The following is a 22,182-nucleotide window of genomic DNA, read 5'->3' on the forward strand; positions in this document are numbered from 1 at the left end:
TGTATGTATATGCATAACTGGGACACTGTGCTATACACCAGAAATTGACACACTATAACTGATGATACTTCAATAAAAGAAAAGACAAGGTAAAAAGAAATTTTTAATGTTCTAAATATGCCAGACAAATACTAAAACAGTGGATGAAAAAACACAACACAATTATATGCTATCAGCCAAGAAATTCACTTCAAATATAATGATACAGACAGGTTAAAAATAAAAGAATGGAAAACGATACACCATGCAAACTTTAATCAAAGGAAAACAGGAATAAGCATATTATCATCAGAGAAACTAGACTTCATAGCAAAGAAAACTACCAGAGATGAAAAAGTTCATTATATAATGAAATGCTCAGTCCACTAAGAAGACAGAGATGTACCAAACAACAGAGTTGCTAAATATGTAAAGCAAAAGTGGACAGATCTGAAAGGAAAAACAGACAATTCCACAATTATGCTTAAGAGACTTCAACACCCCTCTCTACAATTGATAGAAATAAATAGAAAATCAGCAAGGATACGGAAGAACACAACAGCACCACCAACCAATGGGAATCTAATCAACATTTATAAAACACTCTACCCAACAGAATACATATTCTTTTCAAGTGTCCACAGAATATATAACAATAGAGGGGAGGGTACAGCTCAGTGGTAGAGCACATGCTTAGCATGCATGCAGCCCTGGGTTCAATTCCCAGTACTGCCTTTAAAAAGAAAAAGAACATATAACAAGGAAAACCATATTGTAGGCCGTAAGACAAACCTCAGTAAATGCAGAAGAACTGAAATCATACACACTATGTTTTCCAAACACAAATTGAATCAACTTAGAAAATGACAACAGGAAATATTCAAACCCTTGGAAACTAAATAACACACTTCTAAATAAGTCATGGGTCAAACAGGAAGTCTAACGGGAAATCGAAAACTACACTAAACTGAACGAAAATGAAAATACAACATATCAAACTTTAAGGGACACAGATGAAGCAGTGCTAGGAGAGAGATTTAAGCATTAGCGATATTTTGGAGCATTACAAATACAGAGATACGTAGCATTAAAGATATTTTATAGCATTAGAAAAGAGGAAAAGTCTCAAATCAGCATTTGAAGCTCCTATACCTCAAGAACATAAAAAGCAAAAGCAAAAACAAAAAGCTATCAGCAGGAAGGAAATAACAAATATGAGGGCAGAAATCAGTATAACAGAAAACAGAAGAACAATACTGAGATAGTCTGGTTCTTTGGAAACACCAATAAAATTGACAGGTATCTAACAAAGGAAAGAAAAAGAAGATACGAATTACCAGTATAAGGAATGAAACCACAGATATTACTACATGTCCTGTGGCCATCAAATGGATAATAAAAAAAACTATAAACTCTTCTGATATAAATTTGACAACTTAGATGAAATAAACCAATTCCTCAAAAATAACAAACTATCACAATTCACCCAGTAAAAAATAGTCATTTATATAGCCCTGGAACTACAAAGGAAATTGAAATTGTAATGTAAGATCTCCCAAAAAATAAATCTCCAGGCCTAGATGGTTTAATTAGAGAATTCTACAATATGCTTAAAGCAGAATTAACCTAATTAATAATTAATTAACTCTAAAAAATCTCTTCTAGAAAATAAAAGAGGAGGGAGGAAATACTTACCAATGCATTTTAGGAAGCAACTATTACCCTACCATCAAAACCAGACAAAGACAGCAAAAAATAAATAAATAAAACTACAGATCAATATCCCTTATAAATATAAACACAAAAATCCTTAAGAAAATATTGGCAAATAGAATTTCAGGTATATAAAAAGAAATATACAAAATGACTAAGTTAGGTTTATTCTAGGAAGGCAGGCTCATTCAATATTCAAAAATCGATCAATGTATTCTGCAAGGCTAAAGGAGAAAATCACCTGATCATATCAATCAATGCAATAAAAGGACTGGACAAAATTCAACACTCTTTCATGATAAAAACTCTCCAAAAATAGAAATATAAGGGAACTTCCTGAAGTTGATAAAGAGCATTGGGAACAAGGCAAAGATGTCCACGATCACCATTCTTATTCAGCATAGTCCTAGAAGTTCTAGCCAGTGAAAGAGAGTTAAAAAAAAAAAAGGCGTATCGATTGGAAAAGAAAAATTAAAACTATCCCTATTGCACATACGCTATTATCCACATAGAAAACTCCAAGGAATCTACAGAAAAATTCCTAGACAAATAAGGAAAATTACAAAGATACAAGATAAACCTTCAAAAATTAATTGTATTACTACATATTAGCAATGAACATACTGACACCAAAATTAAAAATACTACCATTTCAATCACTTAAAAAAAAATACCGAGGTATAAATCTAACAAACTATGGGCTGATTTTGTATGCTTAAAAACTACACAATGCTGATGAAAAGAAATCAAAACACAGCTAAATAAACTGACAGACATACCACGTTTGTGACTGGAAGACTCGTGACTATGTAAATTCTCTACAAATTGATACACAGGCTTAATGCAACTCCTGTCAAAACCTCAGCAAGGTATTTTTGTAGATGTTAACAAAATTACTGCACAAAAGACCCCAGAATAGACTCAAACAAATATACCCAAGTAACTTTTGACAAAGGTGCAAAAGTAGGTCAGTAGAGGAAAAACAGCCTTTTCAATAAATGGTGGTAGAACAACTGGACATCCAGAGGCAGAAAGAGAGAGAAATTTTGAAGTAAGTCTCACTCCTTATACAAACATTACAAAATTATGAAAATTAACTCAAAAATGAATCATAGACTTTATATTTTAGTAAAACTATAAAAGTTTTAGGGGGAAAAAAATCACAGGGGAAAATCCTCAAGATGTAGGGCTAGGCAAAGAGTTCTTAGAATTGATACCAAAAGCATGCTCCAAAAAAGGACGATAACTTGGACTTCATCAAAATAAAATACTTCTGATCTGTAACAGACTACGCTAAGCGGGTGAAAGGAAAGCCACAGAATGGGAGAAAATGTCTGCAAACCACATATCCAACAAAGAACTCGTATCTAGAATTTATAAAGAATTTTCAAAACTCATTATTTTTTTAAAAATCCAATTGGAAAATGGACAAAAGACATGAAGAGACAATTCAACAAATTGGGGATATGGCAAATAAGCACATAAAAAGATATTGGACATCAATAGCAATTAGAAAAATGCAAATTAAAACCACAATGAGATATTACTATATATATATCAGAATGGCTAAAATAAAAAAGTGACACCAAACACTGGCAAGGATCTGGAAAAACTAGAATCTGCATACTCTGCTGATAAGATGTAAAATGGTATGGCTACTTTAGAAAACAAGTTTAGCAGTTCCTCAAATAGTTAAACCCACAGTTATCATATGATCCAGCAATTCCACTCCTAGCTGTATACCCAAGAGAAGTAAAAATGTATGTTCACACAAAAACCTTTACACAAATGTTTATAGCAACTTTATTTTAATAGCCAAGGAAACAAGCCACATGTCCTTTCATGGGTAAATGATTAAACAACTATGGTATACCATAGAATACTATTCTACAATAAAAAGGAACAGACTATTGATATACCACAATAATTCTGATGAATCTCCAGGAAATTACACTGGAAGAGAAAAGCCAATTTCAAAATGTTACATATTGTATGATTCCATTCATATAACATTCTTGAGATGACAAAATTATAGAAATGGAGTTTAGTGATCTTCAGGGGCTAAAGAGCAGTTGAGGACAGAAGGAAAACAGCTGTGGTTAGGGCAACATGAGGGATTCTTGCAATGATGAAAATGTTCTATATCTTGACTGTCAAGAAATAATGTCATTATCTTGGTCCTAATAGAGTGTGCTACAGTTTTGCAAGATGTTACTAGTGGAGGAAACTGTATAAAGGGTACAGGGGCTGTCTGTATAATTTCTTAAAACTGCATGTGAATCTCTATCTCAAAATAAAATGTTTCATTTTTAAAAAAGCAAATAATAAATCTATACAGTCAGATCCACATTTACCATTTAAAATACTTCCAATAGTCTATTTTTCTTTAGATTTCCAGAGCTCTTCTAATTTCATTTTCCTCTTTCTTTTGATACTCCAATGCCAAAAGAGCTTTGTTGTACACTTCTCCTTACAAATGTCGAGTAATTCTTATACCTCATTGAAAACAAAATATTTGGCTAGCTCCCTTCTTTCTTTTGTGTGTGTGTGTGTGTGTGTGTGTGTGTGTGTGTGTGTTACACAAACATGTCTTTCCCAAAACCAAACTCCATACCAAAAACACTTTATAACATAGATTCAGTCAAGCTCAATGTATGCTGTTTTTACTCATTTATATTGTTTGGTAAGATCACATTTCATATCAATACCCTTAGAATTTTGTTGTTTATTGACACCAGATTTCCCCAGAAAGTGAAAGTTAGTTGCACTGTGATGATTCTTGCTTGCTTAGATGTTTTACTGGGTGTGTGTGTTTTAAAGTTCTAAATTTCAGGAAGCAGAAGGGAAATACAAAAAGCAAGCATAAATATGAGGAAAGAAACAAATCCACAATTTACAAAGGGGAAAAACATAAAAAAGCACTTTTTTAAAATGGAGATATTGGGAACAATATAGAGCAAAGGTTTGGACATGCAACAAGATGTCAGTGCTCCACAGTATATCATAGTGACAAAGGATGTTTTGTCCATTTGCCATGTCCAAGTATATAAAAACACAATCATGGAAACAACATAAATGTCCATCGACAAACAACTGGATAAAGAAGTTGTGGTATGGAACTTCTTGGAATGGAATACTACTTGGCCATAAAAAAGAATGAAATAATGCCATTGTAGCAACATAGATGGACCTGGAGATTGTCATTCTAAGTGAAGTAAGCCAGACAGAGAACGAAAAATATCATATGATACCACTCACATGTGGAATCTAAAAACAAAAGACAAACGAGCTTATTTACAAAACAGAAACAGACTCACAGACATAGAAAACAAACTTACAGTTACCAGAGGGGAAAAGGGGTTGGAAGAGATGAATTGGGAGTTTGAGATTTATAGATACTAACTACTATATATAAAGTAGGTAAACCACAAGTTTCTACTGTATAACATAGGGAACTATATTCAAAATCTTGTAGTAACCTATAATGAAAAAGAATATGAAAATAAATACGTGTATATGGATGACTGAAGCATTGTGCTGCACACCAGAAATTGACACATTGTAAACTGACTACATTTCAATAAAAAAACAAGTAAAATTTAAAAATAAAAATAAAAACACAATCAAAACTGAAAGCCTGTGTTACTCTACAGCTTCTTAACCAAAAATAAATACAGCAAACGAGTCATTTTAATACAAATCATCATTTCTGGCAAATGGCCTTCATCATTTATCTAACATACAATAGAACATTTATCTAGCATTCTAAACACTGGAAACATCTAAATACTCAAAAAATGATAGAATTGTTCTTTCAGAAAGTTTGTTACTACTGTCATTGTTTTTGCTTTTGCTTTTATCTAATCTCACTATCAACTCACAGTAGTAACTGCAGGTAAATTCACTACAGTGCAAGATGCATGTTAATGTGTGCCACGACTGTGAATGGGAGACAGGTATTTTAACAGAGTTCCAGTCCATATGCACTTTCACAAATCACATTAAGGTAATATAGTTGGTTGCACTGTGATAGTTCTTGCTCACCTGGATGTTTAACTGGGCAATGGATGTTATTAAAGTTTTACAATAGTTACGCAAATATATATTACATGCTTAAATTTATTTTATCAATCATCGTGCTCTTGAGACTTATATATCTCTGCTTTGGGGTTTTTTTTTGGGGGGGGGTTAGGTTTGCTTATTTATTTATTTACTTAATGGAGGTACTGGGGATTGAACCCAGCACCTCACACATGCTAGGCACGTACTCTACCACTGAGCTATAACCTCCCCCTGGGACTTATATATCTCAATTTTTTTTAATTATAAATCTAGACCAGGGTAGGTTCCAGACATTCCAGGTAAATAACCTCCTTAACAGGGCATACATTTTCCAGGAAGTATATTCTAAATTACATAGTCTAATGCAAAACATCTACAGTTTCTTTACTTGTTGGCAAATTTTTAAATGGCCATGATGGGTTGGTTTTTTTTTTTTTAACATCAAATTTAAGACTGTTCTGAATAAAATTATTGTGGCTTTAGTGGCACTTATTTCATCGCTAGAACACAACCAAAGTAACTTCTAGAGAAGAACCTTGGCCCTATCCTTAGGTACTCTCTCTCACTCTACTTCTTTTGAAGGAATAAGGTGGCTTTTATTCAGATTCATCAACTTTCATGAAAAGATAATAATCTAACCCACAGTTGGTTTATTTTTAAAGCATACATAGCTCTTACTTAACTAAGAACACTGGCAAGTGATACATTCAGGAGAAAAAAGCAAATAAATAAATAAATAACCAACCACCAACCAACCTGGAACTCACTGATACTCATCACTTATCAAAAACCTTGACTACTAAGAAGAATTACCTGACGTGTATGCAATGTATAGAATTACCTGACGTGTATGCAACGCATACACTCTTCCAGATTAGAAAGTATGAAGACTGGGCACATGCATTTTACTAAGGAGAGAGTCTATAGCATTCATAAGATTCTCAAAGTGATCAATGATCAAAAAAAGGGGGGGTAAGAGGGATAATGCACCCTCAACTTCCACCGTAGGTATTATAAAATCCATGACTTGATTAAGCCAAGACCAGCAGAGAACTGCATTCCTTTGACTCCCTGCAGAACTGCTTTTACTAAATTGTGCTTTGGTTATGCCATATGCTTTCACTAAAGGACAACATAAGAAACAGATTGTCACATACTGCTGCTTTACTATATGGATATTAAAGTTACATTATACAGGGCCTTCTTTGTGAGGACATATGGGAGAAACAGTTCTCTGGTCTTACTCAGAACCAAGAATAGCTGTGCTTCTCCAAAGCAACTACTTTTTAATTTTACACCATAACTCAAATAAAAAGCATGTCTCTTTTTTGCACTAGCTGCTAGAAAGGCTAGAGCCAAACTGATGGCCTACCTTTACAAACATAATCTTTTAACTGCTCTCACTCTCAACTTCATGGTCTCTTTCCTACCTCTGTTTTCCCTTGCCCCAATTTGCTCGCCACCTTTGACGTATCTGTTATATGTATTTTTTAAATCATGTAGATTTTTGAAAACCATCTAATTCCCTTCTAGAACAAGGCAAGGCGAAAATCAGACAAAAAGAGAGAGAGAGAACTGTCAGTTGTTAACCAGAATATGGACGGAAGGAGATTGAGAACAACCCAAAAGCAGAGTTAAGACAAAATTAATCACCCTTAAAAAAAATAGTCAAAATGTGGAGGAAATATTAATGTTAAGTTACCTGCAATTTGAAGAAAAACATTAATATCTGAGGACATCTAGAAATGTAAAATGTAATACAAATATAATTTACAGACATACACCACAAATTGTTTTTTTAAATAGCCAAAACATTAAAATATTTCATTACTGTTGTCTATTTCTTAGATGATCTCTCCTCATTTCAAATACTCAAAGTCCATGCAACATCAGCTAGTCAGCAAACTGTCTTCTTTGTTTTCTAAATACTCCACCAGATACTACTACACTGCAAAAACAGCTTTATTCTTTTTTCCCACTGCCATAGCAGACATCTCTGAGAAATAATCTACTAGCCAGCTCAGGTCTCAAGTGTTTAAGCTCAGCTCTGCTTTTAATTCAGTTTTTACTAACTCCTCCCCCTCATTTTTGCTATTTCCCCCAAGAAAATAGTAAATGTCGTAACTGCTCAGCATCTCAACCCAGATTCACACATTTCATAAATAAGTCACTAATTTTATTTCTTCAAGTTACTTTCAGCTAGAAGCTTGATTTCAGTGTGTGATTAAATCAACTATTGCCTCATTAGCAAATGCTAAAAACTATCAAATTCAATGATGTGAAGAATCAAAGTATCTATTTTTTCTCAGTGACCTAATATCCATACATATCATATTCTAAACTGAAGTACGTCATAAATGTCATCTAAAATTCTACACTGCTTCCAAAACCATACTAAATAACTGTTCTTATCAATCACTTTTTGCAGCTGATTCATATATTAATTGTGTTGATGTTAGAAATTATGTAAACATATTAATGCATGCCAGAACATTTTAAAGTAAAGAATTTATTAAAATGTTGGCATTCTCTGATTTGCTAAGAATTTTATTTGTATATAAAGCAGCATTCTCTAATAATGTTATTGCACTCCCCCAAAAAACCTTCTGATTTCAAGTTATCACAGCCTCCTGGTATAGTTTTTTTAAATTCTTTTTAAATGCCTGTTTATTCATGTCTCTTTATGACCAAAATAATAAAAAGGCTGAATAAAAAGGTATTAAACTGATAAGAACAGATACTACACTTGATCTTAGCCAAAAGGCCGAGAAGCAATGGGGCTGAATAAAAATGAATGAAGTTTTCACTCCTTAAAAAACAATCGTTTCTTTGTTTTAGTAATCACAACCCATTTTAGTTTGTATACTCCTGATGTATTTAAGCAAAACATAAACTATCAAAAGTTCTTTTCTGGTGTTCCCAAATCAAAAAGAAAAATACCAACCTTATTAAAAAAATAAGCAAAGGACATGGGCAGACAGTACACAGACAGACACACACACACACACACACACGCACACACACACACACCTGAGAGAGCCTTTACACACATGAAGAGATGTTCGGCCTTACTCACAGTAAGAGAAGTAAAAATAAAAACTGCACTGAAATACCATTTGTCATTTATCATATTGGCAAAAACTCAAAAGTCTAACACACATTTTGTTGAAAAAGCTATGAAGAAATGAGCAATTTCATAGACTGTTAGAAGGAGAGCAAAATGGTACAACCTCTACAGAGGGTAATACCTACCAAAGTACAGACACATTCATCATGTTACCCAGCAATCCCACTTCCGGGAATCTATCCTACAGATACAATATAAAACGTACAGTAAGAAATGACAAATATTCAAGGTTATTCACTGTTGCATTATTTTGTCCAGCAAATGACTGGAATTAACCCAAGTATACAGAAATAGGGGACTGGATGAATAAACCATGGTATACTCACACTACGTAGCTGTTAAAAAAAAATAAGGAAAATTTCTGCATGCTGACATGGACAGATCTCCAAAATATACTGATAAGTAAAAATACTAAGCTGCAGAACTGTATTTACAGGACACAACTTGTTCTGTAAAAAGGGGAGGAGGGGATTAAAATCATATAAGCTTATATCTGCATTACAAATGTAACAGAAGATAAACTACAAACTAAAAAAATGGAGAAATAGAGAGAACATGGAAAAATATCTCTGGTTCATATCCTTCTTCTTCCATTTTTTAAATAAAATATTTCAAACCTAGACAAATAAAGAGAATTTACCCATTCATTTTTTAGTTCCAGAGTTATAGTAGGTAAGATTTCCAAGAGATCGGTTTCACCAGCATTATATATTTGACCTGATGATAAATAATAAACTCTTCCAAGTCAACACAGGAATGATTGCCAAATGCTGCTCTCACATTTAATTTCCCCATGACTACTAATTTCCTATGGTTTGAATCTAATTGATCAGATAACACACCAGAATAACCTGCAAGAGCTTCAACAAAAATTTTTGTTTATTTAGCTCAAATAAGACAGGAAGCCCATTGCTGACTGAACCAAACCAGCATTGTCTTATCAGCTACTAGAGAGCTTTTTTAGTTTTTCATTTTTCCAATTTGCTTGACAATTCAATGACGTCATTAAAATAAAACCTAACTTCTCTTCATCAAACCACAAAAAAATCATTATCCTATTCCAATATTGTAACGAAACTTATTTAACATTATTCACCCCTCTTTCCCAAAGGTACAATAATTTTAACTTTTTGCCAAATGCTAAGCTTTATTCATACAATGTGTACTTAGATTATGACATTTTCATCACTGGAGTTACCATACTTAAATTTGAAAAATTTTAACACTGTACAAAATATTGAAAACTGACAGGCTTTAGGGGCCAATTATTTTCGATTATGCTTCTGACGAAGAGAAAGAGGGATTCTTAACATTATATTAATTCCAAGAAATAAACAATTCTGGTATGTCAAAGTTTTAAAGATTGTCAGCAGTTTTTTTTTTCTCTCAAAAACCTATTCATATTTTTTAAGATAGTTAATCTGCAAGTCAATCAACCCCAGATATTTAACAGTTAGTGGTACAATTATTTTATTCTTCTATTCATTCAACCAATATTTGTTGAACACCAGCTCTATGCCAGGCACTTTTTTAGGTTTGCAGGATATAGCAGCAAACAAAAGGAACAAAATTCCTCCCCTCCAGGAATACACATGCTAATGGAGGCGACATCATAAATTACATTTCAGGAAGTAGTAAGTGCTGTGAAGTAAAATAAAGTTTTTCCCCCTTTACACTCTATTCCAATAAACAGCACCACCATTCACCCATTTACTTAGAACAACCAAGAGTCTTGGAATTAAGCTTGATTCCTCTCTTTCTTTAACCATCATAACTAATCCAACATTTTGGCTCTGCTTTCAAAATACATTTTAAATCCAACTGTTTCTCATCACCTCCTCCCCAACACCCTACTGCATGCTACAGCCATCAATCACTTAGCCCTTATTACTGCAGATATCCTTTGACTGGTTTTCCTGTTTCCTCTCTTACTCCAGTCTCCACACAGCAGCCAGAATGTTCTTTCACCTAAGTAAGAGCATTTCACTTTTCTGCTCAAAACTCTCCTGTACCTTTCCATAACACCTAGAATAAAATCAAAGTCTCTTTCTTAGTCCACACGATCTGGACCCTCCTTAATCTCCTACCGTCGCCTCCCACCACTATGCTTCTGAGGGTCCTCCCGCTGTGCCCGCTGTCTGGAAGGTACTTCCCCAGGAGAGCCGTATGGTTTGCTCCTTCACTCGCTTCAAACCTTTGCCAGAACAACTTTTTCTAACCACCTTATCAGAAACAATGCCCTATCACACTAATCACTACTTTACGTAGTTGTGTGTCTGTTTATGCTGTGAGTGCTCCCCTAGAATGTAAGGTCCAGAAGGGCAAGGACATGTCTGTTTTGTTCCCTGTTGTATCCCAGAGCCTGGAAGAGTATCTGGCACATGGAAGTTATTCCATAAATATTTGCTGAATGAATTAATAAATTAATTCATGAATGAAGCCAGGAAAATGATATAGATATATAATATATAACAATGTATGAAACTGTATAGAGCATGTTAACTGAAAAAGCAAACCACAACATGATAATACTCTTCCAATATAGTAAAATGCATATGGAAAATGTTAAAAAGAAACATACAAATACAAGAGTTGTGACGGGGTGGTAGGATTAAGTTTTTTGCTGTGTTTCTTCTACCCTTTTAAAAGTCATTATATTACATTTATAAATTAAATATAAAAATGTTACTTTTAAAAGGGAGTTACTACTAAAAATTAAGCAATCAGCAATGGGAGATCACTGCTTTCCCCTCACTGATCGTCAGGAGTATATTAGAATTACCTGAAGAGCTTTTATAACGTTGTTTCCTATCTCCTCCATTCTCCACTCTATCTCAAAATAACCACTCTCAGGGTCTGATTATTGATGATGATGATTATATCCCTCAGTTACAGGCGTGGAGGCAAAAAAAGTGGGGGAAGGGGGCCAGAACCACTCCAAATAGAAAGTTCAGGAGTTAATATAACATCAAAAACAGAAATATCTAAGTCCACATGGCAAACTCAAGGGTCAAAGGCAGCTGACTCACATTATTAGAGTGACTACCACCCAGCAGATACTGTAAAGAACGCTTTATCTCCCTTTTTTTTTTTTTCAAATACTGTTCCTACAATGTAGTTAGTGTCATTCCCATTTTAAAGATGAGAAAAATGTGCCCACTCGGGTGGTTAACTGCATATAAAAACAATTAATTGCTTAAAGAGGTCCATGCAGGGACCAATAATGAGGAAGTGTCATGAACCAAGTATTATGATTAACTGGTTTTTGTACAACACAGGGAATGGGCGAGGCCAGAGGATGGAAAACAAAGCCATGTGATCAAAGGCACAGGAGTAGTAAGTGGGGGAGCCAGTTCCTCACGTTTAGTTGTCAAAAAATATTGAGTAAGACAGCTTTGGAAAATATCCTCTCAACTTGTTTTCTCTAAGAACCAGCTTTGCAAACAACTTAATCAAATAAGCAAAACAGAAAATTGTTACTACACCAAGAATACAGATTTTCAACAACAAAATATATAAAGCAAAGGTCTACAATGAAATGCACCAAAACAACAGACATTGTGTTACATGATTATAAGTAATTCTTAATATAGTTTCCAAAATTTTTATAACGTTGACATGTTTTAACAGTGAAAAAGATTAAATAGATAAGATTCTATCATTAAAACACTCTATGTTAATCTTAAAACTGGGTGGTATAACACAAAACAATTCCATAAGGTAAGACAAGAATCAGTCCCTAAAGTAAAGGATTTACCAAGATAAAATACAGCAATCACATCATTCTTGTAACAGAGGAACCTCAGAAATGGAAGGCAGCAATTAAGCTAAAAAGAGAAATTCTTTAACTGAAAAGGTTAGAGCAAAACTTCTTCCCAAGTGAGAACGCTCAACAAGGGAGGTCAGGCTGAACAGCAAAGTCAAATAAACACAATGACAGGGTCTTGAATGTTAAGTTTCTGCTACAGAAAAGGAATATAAATTTCATAGTAAAAAGATCAAGATAAATCAATCAGAAATATATCTGGGTGAGAGATGACATTCAACGAATGGTGCTGGAACAACTGGATATCAAGAGGTAAAAGAATGAAATTGGACATGTTTCCTTACACTACAGGCAAAATGGTTCACAGACCTTAATGTAGAGAAAAAATTATAAAACTCTTGGGAAAAATATAAGAGGAAATATTTGTAACCTTAGGTTAAGCAAAGGCTTCCTAGATATAAAACCAGAAGCATAAGCAAAAAAATGGAAACTAGATACACTGGACTACATCAAATTTTAAAACATTTGTGCAGCAAATGATACCATCAACAAAAATGAAAAGACAGCTCAAAGAATGGAAGGAAAGCATTTGCAAATCATATATCTGGTAAAAGGCTTACATCCATAATATATAAAGAACTCTTACAACTCAACAATAAAAAGATAAATAACCCAACTAAAAATTGAACAAAGGATCAGAACAGACATTGCTCCAAAGAAGATAAACAAATAACTATTAAGTACACAAAAAGATTAACCATTAGGGAAATGCAAATCAAAACTACAGTGAGATACAACTTCATATCTGCTAAGATGACTAAAAAAAGATAATAAAAAGTGCTGACAAGGATATGAAGAAACTAGAACCCTTATACATTGCTGGTGGGAATGCAAAATGGTATAGACATTTTGTTAAATAGTTTGGCAGGTCCTTGAAATGTTCAGTTATCATATGAACTAGAAATTCCACTCCCAGGTACATACCCAAGAGAAATGAGCATATGTCCACACAAAAACTAGTATACAAATGTTCATAAAAGCACTGCTTATAACAGCCCACATATGGAAACAACCCAATGTCCATTAACTATGGAATACATAAAATATAGTATATTCATACAATGGAATACTACTCAGCAATGAAAAGAAATGAAGTAACAATACAAGCTACCACATGGATGGACCCTAAAAATACTATGTCAAGCCACAACAAAAACACTTACTGTATGATTCCATTTATATGAAATGTTCACCATAAAGACAGAAAGTAGTGACTGCCTGGGGAAGGGGGACAGAATGAAGAGTGACTACCAATAGGTATGGGGTTTCTTTGGGGGGTGATAAGAATGTTCTAAAATTAGATTGTGATGATGGTTGCACAACTCTGAATGTACCAGAAAAAAATAATAAAACCCACTGAATCGGACAGTTTAAATGGGAGAAAGGTATGGTATATGAATTATATTTCAATAAAGCTCAAATCTTTTTTAATTTACATTTGTTTTTAAATGCATTTATTTCACTGTTAAAGTTTAAAGTTTAAAAACAAAATCTTAAATAGCAATTAAGACTGAATTTTAATTGCTAGCACGCAGAGCAAAGCAAGGAAATGGCTTCTACTGGATAAGTGATATGAAAGACTAGAGATATATAGATGGGATTTGAAAAGTGAAATTATGGACTACTATTCATGAGTGATTTGTGATCAGTATTTTAGTATTAGTACTACAAAGCAGGAATCAATATTATTTTTTTAAAAAGTCAGGCCCTAACATCTTATGGGCCTCTTTCCTCATCTGCAAAATTAGAACTTGCAACTAACAAAATAATTTTTGATATGAAGACAGAGAAGAAAGAGATGGCTGCTTTCCCAAAAGAATTTGCTAGGCAACAGCCTCTATATGCATGAATATGCCTGGGATTTTCAGAATTTCAATAAAAAAGGCGAGGCACTCCCTTATGATATATGGGAATCAACTAACAGTACACATACTGTTCAAGATTAAAATAAGGATTGTTATATGGTGAAAAAGTCAAGTCACTGTGGCTCCTCAAACAAAAAGGGATAAAGCTGGAAGAATAATTTGGTACCACAGCAGGGAAAGCAAGTAATGTAATACTTGGCAAAGAAAAAGAGTCTGACTAGGCGATGTAGCTAAGTGGATTTTTGTGAAAAGCAGGAATTTTAGGGATGTGTATATTAATCTTATATCTGCAATCAATTTACTGTTATCCTCTGTTCTTTAGTCCCTCTTCAGTTATAAAACTTATGTCAGAAACAGCTAAGACTCTGGTGCCTTAAAAATGCTACCTCAAAATACGGAAGAATTAGGAAAGACGATGAAGAGGAGTAGAGTTTTGAGACTGAGGGTAAAGTTAGGGAGGAGCGCCGACTGCCTTAATCAAACCTGTCTAATGATTGTGATATAAAACCAGGAGATAACACTAATGGAGGTGCACCCAGGATAAGGCCTGGGATCTGAAATATCAAGTCTGTGCATGCCGCTGCCTCTGAATGGAATAAGGAAAAAAGATGAGATCATCCCCTATGAATATGGGTGAGAACGAGCCAGACTAAAGACAAAGACAGTGGGTACTACTTATATTACAGGATGTGCAAGTGACTGAATCTTGGGTCTGATAGTAAGATTTAGGGTTATCTGCCAAGACAAGGTCAAAAATGAAAACCCACTAATAATGATAAAAGAATCAGGAAAAGCAACTAAAACCAACGCAGTGGTTCTTAAACTTTTTTTTTTTTACCATGTCCCTTTAGGACAAAAGATTCCTAATCCATCTACACCCACAAAACCCCAAAAGAACTAAGTAATAATAACGAAGCAAATTTTAGGGAGAATGAGTAATGTATTTTAAACATGATACATATATAATTAAGTCAAGATAATGGAAAATTACAGGCCAAAATTCAGTTGAACAAATATGCATCACTATTCAGTGAAGGGTTAACATAATAAATCACAACAAACTAAACTGATAACACTAAGTTAAGTCATTGATCATATAAGAATAACAGCAATTGAAAACCACAACCAACTCATGACAACAGTGGAGATGTTCTGATAAAGAATCCTTCCTAAAAACTCTGGTAATCCCAACTGCTCCAGCTTTGCTTGGCTTCCATCTATAGCTCAGTAGCCAAATTTCTTAGAAAAATACTGAAACAGCATCCTCAGTAACACTAATAACATTTTGTTTTATGAAAACCAAATATTAATATCCATTAATAATGCATTTAGAATACCAGTAAGTTAGTCCTCAGTTTTTATAAAAGTAAAGATAACAAAATGAGTCAATTACCCTTAAGAGCTCAAGAAAACAGGAAAAGAGAGGAGCATGATGGTCATGATTATAATGCAATAAGGGACAAAAAGCATGACTAAGGATAGTCATGCCCAGGGATGGCACTGAGAGAACTGTGCTAACAATGTGTCCCAGAGAAGGAAGCTGTGCAGGTGGAAATAAGTAAAGTCGCCAGCTTGCCCTTCCTTCAGATACTTTCATGAGCCAACTATCCTCATGAAAAAACAAGCAGTACACAATGGAATGCTACTCAGCCATAAAAAAGAATAAAATAATGCCATTTGCAGCAACATGGATAGACCTGGAGATTGTCTAAGTGAAGTAAGCCAGAAAGAGAAAGAAAAACACGATATGATATCACTCATATGTAGAATCTAAAAAAAAAAGAAGAAGAAGAAAGAAAAAAGAAGAGACTAATGAACTTATCTACAAAACAGAAACAGACTCACAGACACAGCAAACAAACTTATGGATACGGGGGAAAGAGGGTGGGAAGGGATAAATTGGGAGTTTGAGATTTGCAGATACTAACTACTATATATAAAATAGGTAAACAACAAGTTTATACTGTATAGCACAGGGAACTATATTCATTATCTTATAATAATCTATAATGAAAAAGAATGTGAAAACAAATATATGTATATGTATGACTGAAACACTATGCTGTACACCAGATTGACAACTGACTACACTTCAATATTAGAATAAAAAAAAAAAAAAAAAAAACCAAGCAGCGAGTAGTAACTTTTTTTTAAAGGGAGGAACAGTGACCCAATACTGTAGAAATGGGTAAGATAATTCTCTATTGGCTGCATGGAGATCAGAAGGAGCTACAGGAAGGATGAAGACAAGTTAGTTCTAGGGCACTAGTAAACTAAGAGGAAGGAGAAAGAAAGTTTGAAATTGCACTTGGTAAGTAACTAACAGAAAGTACAGGTAGATGGTAGTCCCCAACTGAGGCAGAACAGAGGTTAAGAATGCAGACTGGATCCAGACTGCTGAGTAGAAATCCCAACTCCCCTACTTTATTTTCTCTATGACCTTAGACAAGTCACTTAACCTCTATATGCTTCATCTGGGAAATGAAGGTAATAATAGTGCCTACCTAATAACATTCTTTTGTGGTTTAAATAAGTTATATTTGTAAATCGGTTAATAAATGTCTTGCACTGTACATAGTAAATGGTACCTAAGTTTTGCTAAATAAGTTGAGGAAGGTGGGAGTTTGTTTTGACATCTCCAAATAAAATGGGAGTGTGTTGGCAAAGTAATGGTAACGGGACGGCGGGGAAATAACTTCTCAGGGATGAGGGCACCATGAGGCTGCACCTTTAGAAGAGATCGTCCTCCTGACAGGGTTCGGCAAGCACCCGCTCCCAGGAGACGGGGGCGCGGGTTGAAGGAAACTTCCTTCCTTCCAGGCCTAGGATTTTCAGGAACTCGTTTCTGAGAAGAGGTTGTAATTTGAAGGAGGCAAGAGTTTAATTTCCACGCAACAGATCGTGGGGTGAATTCGGTTTTGCCCGAAGAGCTGGACTTCTGTCTAGGGCGGGACGGGTTCTGAGTCGGAGGGAGAAGGGTGATGCCCTCAGGCGGAGCCTCCGCTAAGAGCCACCGTCAGTCGGGCGCTCTCTAGCTGCCCGGCGCCGGGCTAGCCTCGGAGGGAGAACGAAGGCTGCCCCAGTCCTGAGGGAGACAGGAGGCGCCTACAGAGTAACCGGGCTGCCGACGCCGACCATCGGGAAGGGACCCCACGTCGGGGCTGCGGACTGAGACCCGCCTCGCCGAGGGTGGAGGTCGCTCGCCCCGCTCTCCGAAGGGAGGGGCTGGCGCTGGCCCTGCGGGCAGTCGGCCGGGCGCACAGCCCCGAGAGGAGCCTGCCCTCCGGTCCCGCCCGTGCCCGCCCATCTTTGGCCCCGGTACCCAGGGTACCTGAGCGTGGGCCCGATGCAGGCCGTGTCGGTGCTCTCGATCTCTCGGAGGATCCGCTCGTGCTCCGCCGCCGTCTCCAGGCTCTCCGCCTCCGCCATCTTACCCCGCTCCATAGACTGGGGGCGCCCGGCAGCGCGTCCCCTCCTTGGCTCGCCTCACCTTTCACTCGCTCTCTCACCCAAGGCTCCAGAGCCTCCCCAGCCTCCGGCCACCCGCAGGACGACCCCTCCCTCATAGTCGTCACGCCCCCTTGCGTCATCACGTCCGCCGACGTTCCGCGCACCGCCCGCTGGGATTTGTAGTTCTCTGGGAGATGGTTAGACTGGGTTTCGCTCGTTTATTCATTGATTCCACAAACTCGTGTTGAAAGCTCCACTGTAAGGCAGGAACATTAACAACTGATATGCAGTGATGACTAAGTCAGGCAATGGCACTAATCCTACAAATTCTTATATAAGATCCTTGCTGCAAAGTGCAAAAGTTCTATAGACGCGAATATTAAGAAAGAACTAACTAGGTTTCTGCAGAGAGCGATGCTTCAACCATCAGGAGGAGAAAGCTGGAGAAACCAAAAACTAAGAGATAAAGCAGAAAGTAGCTGTAAACTAGTTTAGATAAACGAACACAGTGATCACTTCTGGCCATGAAGGATTCATAGAGAGACTAAGCCTGAAAATTAAAGATGTCATCGGAAGGTGTGAGGAGCACCCAGAAAGCCAACAACAACTTCATTTGCACTGGTGTGTAGAGAAGTAGTAGTAAGAGATGGGGCTGGAAAAGTGCCTTGGAAAGAAATACTGGGCTGATAAATTTGTAATTTATTATAATAGCTCCACTGGTCCAACAACCAACTGCATCAGAATTCACTAGGGAAAGAATTACAAGAGTGCTTACATAGTAAAAATTACCTTCCTCTTTCTTCAGTCCTCTTCCTTCCAATCTCTCTCCTGGCTGTTGTTACTGTTAACAGTTTCTTGGATATCCTTTCAGAAATAGTCTATCTGTGTAAGATTTTATGTATATACAAGCATATATATGAATTTCTTTCTTTTTGATTTTTTAATTGAGATATGATTGATATGCAACATTATATTAGTAGTTTCAAGTGTACAACATAAAGATTAGATATTTGCATATATTGTGAAATGATCACCACAAGTCTAGTGATTTGGAGTTCCCTGATGATTAGTAATGTTGAGCATTTTTCTCATGTGTCTGTTGGCCAACTGTATGTCCTCTTTGGAAAATGTCTATTCAGATCCTCTACCCATTTTTTAATCTGGTTGTGTATTCTTTTGATATTGAGCTGTATGAGTTCTGTGTATACTTTGCATAGTAACCCCTTACTGAATATATCATTCTCAAATATCTTGTCTCATTCAGCAAGTGGCCTTTGCGCTTTGTTGATAGTTTCCTTTGCTGTGCAAAAGCATTGTAGTTTGATGTAGTCCCATTTGTTTATTTTGCTTTTGATTCCCTTGCCTGAGTAGACATATCAAAAAAATACTACTAAGACTGATGTCAAAGAGAGTACTGCCTATGTTTTCCTCTAGATGTTGCATGATTTCAGGTCTTACATTTAAGTCTTTAATCCATTTTTATTTTTACTTTTTAACATTTTTTATTGAGTTATAATCATTTTACAACGTTGTATCAAATTCCAGTGTAGATCAGAATTTTTCAGTTATACATGAACATATATATATTCATTGTCACATTTTTTTCTCTGTGAGCTACCATAAGATCTTGTATATATTTCCCTGTGCTATACAGTATAATCTTGTTTATCTATTCTACATTTTGAAATCCAGTCTGTCCCTTCCCACCCTCCTCCCCCTTGGCAACCACAAGTTTGTATTCTATGTCTATGAGTCTGTTTCTGTTTTGTATTTATGTTTTGGGTTTTTTTGTTTTTTTAGATTCCACATATGAGCAATCTCATATGGTATTTTTCTTTCTCTTTCTGGCTTACTTCACTTAGAATGACATTCTCCAGGAGCATCCATGTTGCTGTAAATGGCATTATGTTGTCAGTTTTTATGGCTGAGTAGTATTCCATTTTATAAATATACCACATCTTCTTTATCCAGTCATCTGTTGATGGACATTTAGGCTGTTGCCATGTCTTGGCTGTTGTAAATAGTGCTGCTATGAACATTGGGCTGTAAGTGTCTTTTTGAAGTAGGGTTCCTTCTGGATATATGCCCAGGAGTGGGATTCCTGGGTCACATGGTAAGTCTATTCCTAGTGTTTTGAGAAATCTCCATACTGTTTTCCACAGTGGCTGCACCAAACTGCATTCCCACCAGCAGTGTAGGAGGGTTCCCTTTTCTCCACAGCCTCTCCAGTATTTGTCATTTGTGGATTTTTGAATGGTGGCCATTCTGACTGGTGTGAGGTGATACCTCATTGTAGTTTTGATTTGCATTTCTCTGATGATTAGTGATACTGAACATTTTTTCATGTGCCTATTGATCATTTGTATGTCTGCCTTGGAGAATTGCTTATTTAGGTCTTTGGCCCATTTTTGGATTGGGTTGTTTCTTTCCTTCTTATTAAGTCATATGAACTGCTTATATATTCTGGAGATCAAGCCTTTGTTGGTTTCATTTGCAAAAATTTTCTCCCATTCCATAGGTTGTCTTTTTGTTTTACTTATGGTTTCCTTTGCTGTGCAGAAGCTTGTAAGTTTAATTAGTAGCATGTGAATCAATGAAGCTAGAACACTCCCTTATACCATATACAAAAATAAACTCAAAATGGATCAAAGACTTAAGCATAAGACAAGATACAATAAACCTCCTAGAATAAAATATAGGCAAAACATTATCTGACATACATCTCAAAAATGTTCTCCTAGGGCAGTCTACCCAAGCAATACAAATAAAAGCAAGAATAAACAAATGGGACCTAATTAAAGTTTGTTCTGTTTTTTAATTCTTTATTTTTATACAATTTTAAAGGTTACTTTCCATTTACAGTTATTACACAACATTGGCTATATTTCCAATGTTGTATAAATATCCTGGAGCCAATTTTTCAGCCAATAGTTTGTACCCCCCACTCTCCCACTCCTATGTTGCCCCTCTCCCTCCCCACTCTTAACCACTGGTTTGTTCTTTATATCTGTGAGTCTGCTTCTTTTTTGTTATATTCACTAGTTTGTTGTATTTTTTAGACTCCACGTGTAAGTGATATATACAGTATTTGTCTTTCTCCATCTGGCTTCTTCCACTTAGCTTAACGCTTTAATCTATTTTGAGTTTATTTTTGTGCCTGGTGTGAGAAAGTCCAGTTTGATTCTTTTGCAGGTATCTGTCCAGTTTTCCCAAAACCATTTGTTACATGGGGGCTGTCTTTCCCCCCATCGTGTAGCTTTACCTCCTTTGTTGCAGATTAATTGCCCTTGTAAGTGTGGGCTCATTTCTGGGCTGCCTGTTCTGTGTATTGATGTATGTGTCCACCTTTGTGCCAGTCCCATGCAGCTGTAACGACCATAGCTTTGTAGTAGTTGGAAATCAGGGAGCATAATACCTCCAGCTTTTTTCCTCCTTCTCCAGGTTGTTTGGCTATTCAGGGTCTTTTGTGTGTCCATACAAATTTTAGAATTATTTGTTCTATTTCTGTGAAAATGTTGTTGGGGTTTTGATAGGGATTGCGCTGAATCCATAGATTATCTTGGGTAATATAGTCATTTTAGCAATATTAATTTTCCAATCCATGAACACCTTACATTTTTCCATCTTTTTGTGTCATCTTCTATTTCTTTCATCAGTATCTTACAGTTTTTCAAGTACAGGTCTTTTACTGCCTTAGATTGTCTTTCTATTCTGCCATTTTGGCCACTCCACCCTGAATACATACTTTTTTTCAAAGAAGACATACAGACAGCCAACAGGTACATGAAAGTGTTCTCAACATCACTCATCATCAGAGAAATACCAATCAAAAGCACAATGAAATATCATGATACATCTGTTAGAAGGGATGTTATCAAAAAGACAAAAAGTCTTAACACAACATAACATTGTAAACTGACTATACTTCAATTAAAAAAAAAAGACAATAGGTAGCAAGTATTGGCAACAATGTGGAGAAAAGGAAACCCTTGTGCACTGTTAGTTTGAACAGAAATTGGTATGTCCACTATGGAAAACAGTATAAAGGTTCCTCAAAAAATTAAAAATAAAACTACTGTATGATCCAGCAAACCCACTTCTGGGTATTTATCCAAAGGAAATGAGAAGAGGATCTCAAAGAGATATCTGCACTCGCATGT

At 35.8% G+C, this 22,182-nt stretch overlaps 1 protein-coding gene and 1 pseudogene across 3 annotated transcripts in view; both read right to left on the bottom strand.

Moving 5' to 3' along the window:
• Positions 1-22,182, bottom strand: part of EXOC6B (exocyst complex component 6B) — a 570,349-nt gene that overhangs the window by 510,906 nt on the left and 37,261 nt on the right. For 2 of the 3 annotated variants that reach the window (XM_045523158.2, XM_010963690.3), the window contains exon 1: positions 17,904-18,128. The exons of the other annotated variant lie outside the window; for it this stretch is intronic. In XM_045523158.2, the coding sequence (XP_045379114.1) occupies positions 17,904-18,016 (113 nt within the window). In that variant the 5' untranslated portion in view covers positions 18,017-18,128. Of the gene's footprint in view, positions 1-17,903; positions 18,129-22,182 lie in introns of those variants that run through there. 3 annotated transcript variants of the gene reach the window in all.
• Positions 8,420-8,530, bottom strand: LOC123619379 (U2 spliceosomal RNA; annotated as a pseudogene).

Source organism: Camelus bactrianus, chromosome 15, assembly GCF_048773025.1.
Source record: "Camelus bactrianus isolate YW-2024 breed Bactrian camel chromosome 15, ASM4877302v1, whole genome shotgun sequence".
Classification (NCBI taxonomy): Eukaryota; Metazoa; Chordata; class Mammalia; order Artiodactyla; family Camelidae; genus Camelus; species Camelus bactrianus.